Genomic DNA, 11,332 nt, shown 5'->3' with positions numbered 1-11,332 from the left:
AAAAACAGTCTTCCACAGATTACCTCTGCTTGCCGAAATATTTGCAAGTACTCAGATCGCAGTGATCCCCAAACATCTTTAATCAAACCCCTAAGGACTCAGGGCTGTGCCTATGACTGCTGGGACCCTTTTTCAACCAGGGCCTTGTCTCTTTCTTCCATAAGCTGCTTTGTCAAAGCAATCTGCTCTTCCAGGAGGCGAATATTCTCCTTTTTCTGGTGTTGACGCTCAAGATCTTGGAGAACTCCACGGTGCAGCCTCTGCAAACACAAGGGACAGCGTTTATCACAGCCTGTTGGATGCTGAATGTGATTAACTCCCACTCTAACCCCTCCTGCAGGGCTGTTCACCATGCTATGCTGCCTTTGCAAGTCCTCTGCCACCACCTGTAGCCACAGCCACTTAACAGGGTTTGAATGTAAAACTACAGGAGCCAATACACAATACCTATCAGCTAATGGTACTAAACCAAAAAGTGCGTTATTTGTCCTCATTTCAGATGGGTGGGCACACCAATTGGTAAAGCTATCAAGCAAACAGATGCTATGCGCCTGTAATTCCCATGCTATGCAAGATGGACATGATCTATAAACCCCTGTTACCTCTGCCCTAAATCTTCACCAACTCAAGCTGATCTCCCCAGAGCTTCTCCCCTGCTTGGAGACAATTCTGTGGCAAAGTGGAAACTATCTTAAGAAAAACTGCCATGTGGCTTCATCTGCTTCTTCCCGCGCATGCCTCAGTCTTAACAAAAGCACAGAATAGTTAGGGGCCTTAGCTTCATTAAGGCCCCTTAGGAAGGGGCCTTAACATCAAGTTCCAACCCCCAGTACCTTCCAAATGCCTTGTAAACTCTTGCTGCATGGCTGATCAAAGTCCCACAACCTGCTTATGCCAAGCTCGTGAAAAAGCAAAGCACTACAATAAAAAAATATCCCCTTTACCCAAAGTGCTGATTAAAAATGACCTGTGCAGTACAGACCATCAGTGGGTAAGCACCCCAATGAGTGTTGAAAGCTCTAAAATCTCAGCTGCTCTTTGCTTTACTCACAGGGTGCCCAGAGAAGCTGTGGCTGCCCCATCCCTCGCAGTGTTCAAGGCCAGGTTGGATGGGGCTTGGAGCAGCCTGCTCCAGTGGAAGGTGTCCCTGCCCGCGGTAAGGGGTTTGGAACTGGATGAGCTTTAAGCTCCCTCCTAAACCAGTCTGTGCTTCTATGAAGCCGCCCCACCAAGCCCATCAGCCTCACCCCGCAGCTCCCAACCTCCCAAGGGACCACTTGCCACAAGGAGAGAACATGGGAAGAGCAAATGCCAGGGCAGGAAATGGCGAGGAAGGCAAAGGTCGTGGACAGCGAAACGCCGGGGGTGAGCTCCGGCAGGGCCCCGCCGTGAGGTAAAGGCCGGGCCGGCCCCACTGTGAGCAGCGCCTCAGGCACGGCCGGGCCGCCCACCGCGCTCAGGAGCACGTGCACGTGAGGGCCCGGGGCGTGGCTTAACGGAGAAGGGGGCGTGGTTTACGCGACGGGGCGTGGCTCCACCACACACCTCGGCCCAGGCCGCCAGGTGAGGGGGCGTGGTTATCGCCAAAGGGGCGTGGTCTGGCCTGCGGGTGGACGCGGAGGTGTCCCCGCTTCGTGTCCCCCCCCCCCCCACCTACCCTGGGCGGGCCGCGCACTCACCTCCTGCTCCCGCCGCTGCTGGATGTGCACGGCCACCACGGTGGCGGCGGAGAGCAGCACGGAGACGGCCAGCACCGCTCGGGACCTCCGCGACATCGCGGGCGGAGCGCTCCGCTGCCTGCTGCTCGCCGCGGCGGGAAGGCCCGGCGCGGAGCCGGGGGGGGGGTGTGTGTGAGAGGAGGTGCCCCAGCCGAGCGCCGAGCCAGGCCAGAGCAATCGACCGCCGCTGAGAGGCTGGGCCGAGCGGGGAGGGGGCGGAGCCTCGGCCCGGGGCGGAGCTGGTGGGAGGTGGCAGAACCGGGCGCTCCCGCCGCTCCCGTCGCACGTGGAGAGGCCCCGGCGCTCCGCGGCCTCCCGGTTGGGGCTGAGGGGGTGCCGCGGGGCAGCCCCAGGCCCATGGTGGAAGCAGGTGGCGGCCTGGTGCCGTAGGGCTGAGGCGGCTCCGGGTCGGCGGCCCGTCGGTGGCCCGTCGGTGGAGACGTGCCTGCTCACGGCAGGGGGTGCATCTGGATGGGCGCTTGCAACCCAAACCAGCCCGTGGCTCTGTGCTATAAGCACACCCAGCCCTCACTCACCGACCCCTGTGCTGCGGGCGGGCCGGCTCCCTCCTCACCGCGCCTTTGCCCATCGATACTGCTATGGGGAAAGAGCCCCCGCGGGCGTGAGGGAGGAGGGCGGCGGTGGCTCCCGATGCCTTTCCTCAGGGGGTGTTTGTGGAGCTTCCTGCCGGCGTGCGCTTGCATTTCCAGTGCGGCTGCAGAGCCGAAAAAACAAAAGGGGAAAGATTTCTTCTGAGTTCAAGAAAGATTCCGGTTATTTTTTGTCTTCGCTTTAACTGAGCGGAGACCTCCAGTTCTGCACTTTCCTTGCCCAGAAAACCCACTTTGAACAGATGAAGCAGCTGGAGAAAGCAGCTCTTCAATTGTCTGGTTTCTGCTCATTGTTCAATGTGTGGCCTTAGGCCTCGTGCTTGGCAGTTTTTCGTGCTCTGAAGACAGAATTATTCCTGTCCCCGGGGGTCGTTCCCTGGCACCTCCTCACTGAAGTATCCGAGTGCTTTACAGACAGAGAGGATTTATGTTCCCTGTGCTCCCGTGTGAGGGCAACAGATGGCTATCGTGCATGACTTCGATCCACCACGTTCAGATGCACTTCGGGCGTTGGCTACAGGACTTCAGCCTTTCAGGGCACTCTTACCCTCTAACACATCAAACTTCCCCCTGGCTACTGTGACAGAGGCTCCGGTCACGCTCCCGAGAAGCAGGGAGCTTGTCAGCAGTCACTGTGCTCTGTACCGCAGTCACTGTGCTCTGTACCGCAGTCACTGTGCTCTGTACCGCAGTCACTGTGCTCTGTACCACAGTCACTGTGCTCTGTACTGCAGTCACTGTGCTCTGTACCACCCGAATGAGCACATCAGCGGTGCAGGAGAGTGACTCTTGTGAATGGATCAGACAAAAGGATGGCTGGTGGGGCAGTGGGATGTGCCACGAGGTCTGTAAAACCCTGAAGGAGGTCAGGCAAGACTCATTCGCCATTTCCCACAGTCCAGGGTGGGTTTGTGGAAGTCCTTGCCCCTGGTGCTACAGAAGCTGAATGTAACCTGCGGATACAGAAGGGATCTGCTCAGATTCCTGGAGTGCCCTGGATGTTGGGATGCTGCTCGTGTCTCAGAAGCTCCTCAAAGCACAAGTGACGAGGGAGGTGGGAGGTTTATTGTGAAAGGGGTAGGTTGGTTCCCAATACATTCCTGTACATTTTTTCCCTCCGAGCATCTGCCACAGCTCGCTGCCAGGCAGGACGGTGGGGCACGAGGAGCCTCAACCTCAGCAGGTAGCACAGATCCTGTCTCAAAACCAGGCTTGGATGTTTCCAGAGGAGTTACAGAGCAGTGGGTGCTGTGAGGGGATGGTGGGGTTTGCATCCCCAGCCCGGACTGGAAGAGGAAAACCAATCGTGTGAAGCTTCTCCCTCCTCATTATAATCTTTTTCATCTTCCTGCTGAATAATCGTGATTAAAATGAAAGACAAAATTAGTGGGAATGATAATATTTCAATTGCGTCTAATAGTTTTGCTCACATCAGTGTGTTTACTGTTATTAAGACTCATGCATAAGTGCTTGTAACACATCCAAGGCTACTGGAGTGCCAAGAACAGAGTTGAGCCAGAGGCAGGCAGATGGGAGCCAGCGCAGCGCCCATGGCTCCGTGGAAGGGCGCAGCTCCCCCCGGCTGGAAGCTGAGAGCCTCTACCCAAGGCTGGCATCTATCACTGAAGGACTAAAACCTCATCTGCGGAACGTTCATGCTGTGCTTCCACAGTCTGCAGTTTTTCCCATGGTAGTTGAGGTGTTCCCCCTTGTCCCCCTTCCTCACGAGGGTTAGGTCTTGCTGAAGCACCCTCAGCACAGGAGGGACATGAAGCTGTTGGAGCAAGCCTGGAGGAGGCCATGGAGATGCTCCAAGGGCTGCTCTGGAGCCAGGCAGAGAGAGCTGGGCTTGTTCAGCCATTGAGAAGAGAAAGCTCCAGGGAAACCTTAGAGCAGCTTCCAGTGCTTGAAGGGGTGATGAGAAATCTGGAGAGGGTCTTTTGACAAGGGCCTGTAGGGACAGGACAAAGGGGAATGGGTTTAAGATGATAGAGGTGAGACATTAGGAAGTTCTTCCCTCCAGCTGCCAGCTCATGGTGAGTCCCACAGCGGCAGAGCGGGTTGTGGCAGTGCAGGCACTGGTCATCCTGATGCAGCCGCCGCGGCCCCACCGTGAACGTCTCTATCAGATTTGGTGGTAGAAGGTGTGCATCACGTTATTGGTATTCAAAACATCGGAAAATGCAGAGAGAAAAATGGAAAACAGGTTAAAGTTTCTGTGTGCCTCCTCTATAATTACAAGGTAGGGTCACTGGGGGCTTCCTTGTGTGCAGAGACTCAAAAAATAGTGTAATTAATGAAATATATGTATTACAAATGCCCTCTTTTGGCCAGGTTACTGGAGGGCAGCATCATCCTGAGATGGAGCAAAGAGAAAACCTGGAGGGAGAGACCTTCCTTTTATTCCCTCGCAAGCAAGGGAAAAGGGAAACTTCCCTTCCCTTTGGCAGGGCAGCCAGCAAAACAGTTGGTTTGGATTTGGATTTCCTGCTTCCAGCGGGGAGGGTGCAGAACCCGGAGGCAGCCGCTATGTGAGAGCTGCTGGTTTTACAGCAGGGCGATGTGTGGTTACAGCTCCGCCAGTCCCACGCCAGCGGGTCACCTCCAGGTGAATAAACCAAGGTGTGGGCTCTGCCGCGGCCTCGTTTCACCCCGGATGGAGGATCGGGATCCTTCCCCAGCACCCCGGGATGGTGGGAAGTGAGGCGGGACATCTAGATGCTGCCTCCGCTTCCAACAGCTCACCCCACTGTTCCCTTATCCATGCCCTTTGGTTTGGGGTGCCGCAGGGGGGTCCCAATGCAGGGAGCTGCCCTTGCTGTCCCCCGAGCAGGGATGGGCAGTTGAAAGGCAGGCGGAGGCCAAAGTCTACCTACGCGTGGTGAGCACAGGACGCGCACCCAGCCCTTGATCATTATATTGACGGCAATCGCGCAGACCCTTGCCCGCGGAGCAGGAGTGGAGGGCAGAAGTGCTCACATGGGGCGGTTGTTTCTTTTCCTCTGGCAAACATTGTAAAAGGCACTGGGAGATAAAAACCTGTGTGCTGAGCACCCCCCAGAACGCTGGCGGAGTAATTCTGCAAGCAGTGTCCCTGCAGCTTGCATGGCAAAGGTAACCCTGCCCCGGTACCTGCAAGGACGTGCGTGGGGTCCCAGCCCCGTGGGGTGCACCCCTGGCTTCCACTCTCCTAGGGCTCCCTGGGGAGGAGGAGAGCGTCTTTGGGTGCTGAGGCCCTGGCACAGGTTGCCCAGAGAAGCTGTGGCTGCCCCATCCCTGGCAGTGTTCAAGGCCAGGTTGGACACAGGGGCTTGGAGCAACCTGGTCTAGTGGAAGGTGTCCCTGCCCGTGGCAGGGGGCTGGAACTGGGTGAGCTTTAAGGTCCCTTCCAACCCAAACTGGACTGGGATTCCTGTGCTGCAAAAGTTCAGGGAGAAGAGGGAGTGGGGTTCAGCTGGGTGGGTGTGGAGGGGGCAGAGGCACCCATGAGCTCCCCCTCCTTCCCCCCAGCTGTCAAACTGGCGCTGTATAGAAAGGATCCTGTCTGGAAGCGGCACCACTGAGCTCCCTGGGCAGTTTCATAGGCAGCGGGTGCGTATCCTGATGCTTAACTCACCCTGGGCATGTTGGAGCACATGCCTGCCCTCATGCACCCGTGGCATCAGGACGGGCGGTCGGAAAGGTCCATCTTTAACACAGCAGTGTTTGAACAGGGGCCAGGACATCCTGACCCGTCCCCTGGCCTGGCTTGGTGCAGGCTTGTGCTCAGGCTGGTGCCTATGGCCAAGGCTGTCCTGGTGGTCCTCTCTATTGGACAGGAGCTGTGAGGAATCCAGATGGACCTCACCTTCCCTTTTTACTGTTGCCAAAATCCCCATGGAACTCCGCTCCAGGGCTGCTTAGCCACGGGTGGCAGTGGTGGGACCATCCCCAAGCAACCAACCCGAGACAGTTATTCCTTCCTCCAGCTCATCACTGATCCTCTATGTCTTATCACTGCTCCATCAGGCTGTTAATCATCCCATTATCCCCCAGAGAGGAGAGGGATGGCCGGGACAGCACCCACCACCCAGCCGGGACGTTTTTGAAATGGTAAAGAAATGCATGAAGCCCTTCTACATACAATGGGTTTATGGCAGCAGTCATCTGCCAGGAATGAGGAAGCCTGGGGGGCCCCACAGGTCCTTGGGGAGGGGACAAAGGACTTTCTACCACCAAAGCTGGAGCTTGGAGGCGGGGGGGGTGTCAGAGCTGGTGGGGCTTGTGGCAGGGGGAGCGCAGCCCCCGGTGGCTTATCAGCCTCTGCCAGCTGCGGCGCAGGGGGGTTTAAAGGCGTTTCGAAAGCGCTCTCGTTATTTTTAGGAACCTGGGAAGCGAGTGCCGGGGTCAGAGCCCAGCTGAGGCTCACACGCAGCAGCGGTGCCTGCCTTGTCAGGGAGAGCCTTCCCCTGGCACAAGGCTGTGGTCCCAGTCAGCTAGCAGGACAGGCTGGCCTTGCCCAGCAGCCAGGCTTCACATTCCCTGCTTGAGCTCCCCGCCTCTGTGAGCATGTGCAGCACATCCTGATGTGATGTGCATCCTGACAGCGGCACATCCCAATAGCAGTGCAGCGCGTCCTGGTTGCAGGGCATCCCAATGGCAGTGCATCCTTATGTGCAGTGCATCCCAATAGCAATGCGTCCTGATGTGCAGTGTGCATCCTGAAAGCAATGCTTCTCAGTGGCAGTGCATCCTGATGGCAGCACAGCCAAATGTCAGTGCTTCCCAACAGCAATGCATCCTGACAGCAGTGCACCCCGGTTGCAATGCATCCCAATGGCAGCACATCCTGACATACAGTGCATCCTGATGGCAAGGAAAATGTGTCTTTTCCAGGGCAATGCTTCCTGTTTGCATGGATCGTGCCACTGAAGCAGGCACCAGCTGGGCAGTGAAATGGAAACACGTTGATGCTGGAAGCAGAGCATCACGAGATAGAAGGCACACAGCTCTCAGGGATGAAATCAGGGCATGGGGTTCTGGCCTTCCAGTACCTGGGGCCCTCTTGGGAAATGGAGTCGGGCTCAGACAGGGAAGCTGCTCATCTCCACAGGTATCAGCACCTGCCTGGCCGAAGCTTTCCATGAGTTCCTGTGAGGGAGAGCCCCAGATCCAAACCACCAGTCAAAAAGGGTGAGTGGTTCCTGTCCCCTTCTTTCACTGCCCGCACAGCTGCTGGGTTTGGTGCTGAGAGAGATGTCTCTTGTGGTAACATCAGAGGAACCCGGGGGACCAAGGACCACCGCCAGTGAGTGGCTGCTGGAGGCGATGTGGCTTTTTCTTCCCTGTGAGGGTGCTGAGGCCCTGGCACAGGGTGCCCAGAGAAGCTGTGGCTGCCCCATCCCTGGCAGTGTTCAAGGCCAGGTTGGACAGGGCTTGGAGCAGCCTGGTCTAGTGGAAGGTGTCCCTGCCTGTGGCAGGGGGTTGGAACTGGGTGAGCTTTTTCCAACCCAAATCACCCTATGATTCCATGATTTTGGATCTGCCGTCAGATCCTATGTGGATTTACTGGTGTCTAATAAAGGTTGTGTGCATGGTGTATTTTTAAGCACAGCAGGAGCATTAAGAGGGAGTAGCTTTCTGTCCTCTATTTAGCTGCTGATTTGCAGGAAACTCCTGGGATTTCACCACCTTTGCAACCTCTGCTGCTACATCAGGCTTGGCAGGAACACACCCAACTTCCCAGGGAGGAATCACTGGGCAGACAGCGGGATCACGGGAAACCAAGTGACAAGGAAAAGTTGGGCGGTGCAGGCAGAGCCGGGGAAGGTGCTTCAAGGGCCTCCAAAGCCGAGTGCTCCTGTGGTTGTGTTTCTATGGCAGAGTCTGCGATCTCAGGGCTCTGCTGACGCCTCATGAGGGAGGACACCTCTCTAAAGGGATCATCCTGTACTCCGTGTGCGTGGGGTGCACAGGTCCTTGGGCACCCTCTTCCCCCAAGCCTCAGGGCTGCGGGTGCCACCGAGGAGGATGCTTTGGGGATGCTGCTGGGGTCAGACACCCGGCACGGGCTCCGTGGTGGTGCCTGGGAGCCATTTCCATGGGGAGCGGCCGGGCAGCCCGGGGTGACGCCGGGCGCCCCGAGGGAGCGGAGCCGCAGCGAGTGGGTGGCTGCGGAGACAAGCGCCGAGCCGGCGGAGCGGAGCCGGGGGGAAGCGGAGGTATCGGTGGAGAAAGACAGGGAGACGCTGGGAGTGGCAGGGGCCGTGGGAGGCAGGGAGACAGAGCGCGGTGAGTCAGCGCGGTGGGTGCTGTGAAGCACAGGCAGGGCAGGTTCTGCCGCAGCCTGCGGAGCCCTCGTCCCCCGGCCGGCATCTTCTCCATCCCTCCTCCCCTGCGCGGCCGAGGAAAGCAGGAGCGCGCTCCTCACCAGGGCTGCTTGAGGAGCCGCTGCTCGCTCCTGCTGAGATAAAGCTGGCGTGGAGCCACGCTGGCTCCATCCACTGCGGTCAGGTAGTTCCTCATCGGACCTGGGAGCTGCCAAAACCTGGCTTGAAGCAGAGCTCTCTGGTGCCCGGGCTTGACCCCGTAGTTGGTGGCACAGGGCGGTGTTGCAGGAGTGACCAGGGCGGTAGCTCTGCTCTGGCAGCCTGTGCCACCACAGTGATGCTCACCCACCCCCCCCACCCCACCCCGCGACCTCTGTAGCACCATGGGCCAGTGCTCACCCAAACATTGCCACTGGAGATGCCATGCTTCCAGCGGGAATCTGCCCTCAGAGGCAACAGCACCCCTTACAGCAACACAGTGCTTCAGGTGTGCGATGGGGCACAGGGCCGGGTGAGGGAACCACAGAACTGTAGAATCAGTGAGGCTGGAAAAGACCCTCAAGCTCATCCAGTCCAACCATTCCCCAGCACTGCCAAGGCCACCACTAAACCAGGTCACTGAGGGCCTCGTCTACACAGGCTGTGAACACTTCCAGGGATGGTGATTCCCCTGGGAGCACGTTGGCTCCTTGCAGGTTGATGCTGAGCTGTGAGACCAAGGGCAGGCATCCAGGTGGAAGGAAAGTTGGAGCTCCTCTTCTCTTCTCTTCTCTTCTCTTCTCTTCTCTTCTCTTCTCTTCTCTTCTCTTCTCTTCTCTTCTCTTCTCTTCTCTTCTCTTCTCTTCTCTCTCTTCTCTTCTCTCTTTTCACTTCCCTTCCCTTCCCTTCCCTTCCCTTCCCTTCCCTTCCCTTCCCTTCCCTTCCCTTCCCTTCCCTTCCCTTCCCTTCCCTTCCCTTCCCTTCCCTTCCCCTCTCCTCTCCTCTCCTCTCCTCTCCTCTCCTCTCCTCTCCTCTCCTCTCCTCTAATCTTCCCTCTTCTCCAGTTCCTTCCCTCATCCCTACACCCACCTCCTTGCCCCTAAGCACCTTCTATGTGCTATATGGACGGGGAAGAGGTTGGCAGTGAGAGGGTGTCCTCCCAAAGGGACAAGTCCCCCCGGCCCCATCAATCTGCTCCCCTGTGGGGTTAGTTTTGGGAAGGAGCTGGGTGCGATTGCGACAGCGACACATGGCTGATTCATTGTTTGATCCAATCTCTCCCTCCTCATTCCCAAATGATTCGAGTCAAATGAAACATATTTTAGTAGCCCAATCTGTAAGGGTGGGTCCCATTGTGCTCTGACCCTACAGGGCATTTTGTACATTTAATTTGATTTACACCCCAAACGTACTGGGATTCTCTCCCACACCCAACTAATGCTGAAAATTAAACAAGATCCTACAGCAAGGTCGGGTGCCATTATCTCCTTAGTGTTGTTATTTATTGAGCAATGATGGTGCTCGGGCTCTGTGTACAGTGTTGCTCCTGTGGGTGTATGGAGAAGGCCGAGGGCTGCCTCAGTGATGTGTCCACGGGCTGAAGACGATGCGGTGCTGCATGTGGGGCCACGCTGTGAGCGTGCTCTTCCTGGTTGCAAACACCAAGGAGTGGTATTCTTAGGTGAGGTGTTACGGTTTTCTTCTGGGCTATGGCGAAGCAACACCAAGACTTGGTCACTGGTCTGCATTTCCACCCTCTAGCTCAAGAGGAAGGCAGCCCGCTGCCGATGAGATGCTCTACTTCATGCTGCTGGGGGTGCTTCGGGTCTTTCTCTCCACCCTGTGCCTCTGAGGGCGCTGGGCACACCACAACCCTGACCACTCGTGTCAAGGCTCCAGAGCTGATAATAACAATGATCATTTAGTTCCTGATTCAGCCGTGCTTGTAAGTGCATGTCTGGGTTGGAGCACTCAGAGTGAAGCGTGTGCTCCAGGACCTCGCTAAACGGGAACCTCAAAGCAGGATTTGAAAAAGCCCAGACGACATTAAAGCGGTCACAGCAAACTCTTGGTTCGGGAGAGTTGTGATTGATGTCGTTTGCTACCTCTTTTGGCTTAAAAGACAAGGAGTGGTTAAAATGAAAGAAAAACCTCAAGTTGAAAGCATTACAAAAAAAAAAAATAAATAAAATATATCAATTAAACCCCATGTAGCTGCATTTTGACCTGGAGCAAATTCTCAGACATAACAGAGAAATTGCATAGCCTTAAAGAGAGAGAAAGGCAGAGAAGGTTTTACCTGTGGTACTGCTGAGGTATTGCCCAGAGGCAGCTGAGGTGGCTTCTCACCTGGTACCTGCTGAGAGGTTGCCCCGAGAAGCTGTGGCTGCCCCATCCCTGGCAGTGTTCAAGGCCAGGTTGGACACAGGGGCTTGGAGCAACCTGGTCCAGCAGAAGGTGTCCCTGCCTGTGGCAGGGGGTTGGAACTGGATGAGCTTTAAGGTCCCTTCAAACCCAAACCAGTCTGGGCGCCCTGTGCCAGGGCCTCAGCACCCTCACAGGGAAGAATTTCTTCCTAATGTTTCATCTCAATCTCCCCTCTGTCAGGTTAAAGCCATTCCCCCTTGTCCTGTCCCTACAGGCCCTTGTCAAAAGCCCCTCTCCAGGTTTCTTGTGGCCCCTTTAGGCACTGAAGACTGTTATAAGGTCTCCCCTG

General features: G+C 56.6%; 2 protein-coding genes across 2 annotated transcripts in view; both read right to left on the bottom strand.

Moving 5' to 3' along the window:
* The window catches only part of LOC130595998 (baculoviral IAP repeat-containing protein 5-like), a 121,916-nt gene that overhangs the window by 24,120 nt on the left and 86,464 nt on the right, over positions 1-11,332 (bottom strand). The gene's annotated exons all lie outside the window — the stretch shown is intronic.
* On the bottom strand, positions 98-1,839 carry LOC130596004 (protein PET117 homolog, mitochondrial). Its single transcript, XM_057403220.1, has 2 exons — positions 1,680-1,839; positions 98-260 (listed from the first exon to the last, which is right to left on the bottom strand). The coding sequence occupies exons 1-2, from the start codon at positions 1,773-1,775 to the stop codon at positions 111-113; spliced, it is 246 nt and encodes an 81-aa protein (XP_057259203.1). The 5' UTR covers positions 1,776-1,839; the 3' UTR covers positions 98-110.

Source organism: Pezoporus wallicus, unplaced genomic scaffold, assembly GCF_028554395.1.
Source record: "Pezoporus wallicus isolate ANWC-B61680 ecotype Strahan unplaced genomic scaffold, APGP_CSIRO_Pwel_v1 contig_7553, whole genome shotgun sequence".
NCBI lineage: Eukaryota > Metazoa > Chordata > Aves > Psittaciformes > Psittacidae > Pezoporus > Pezoporus wallicus.
Note: the sequence above shows the minus strand (reverse complement) of the source record. Positions and strands in the feature narration are given on the sequence as shown.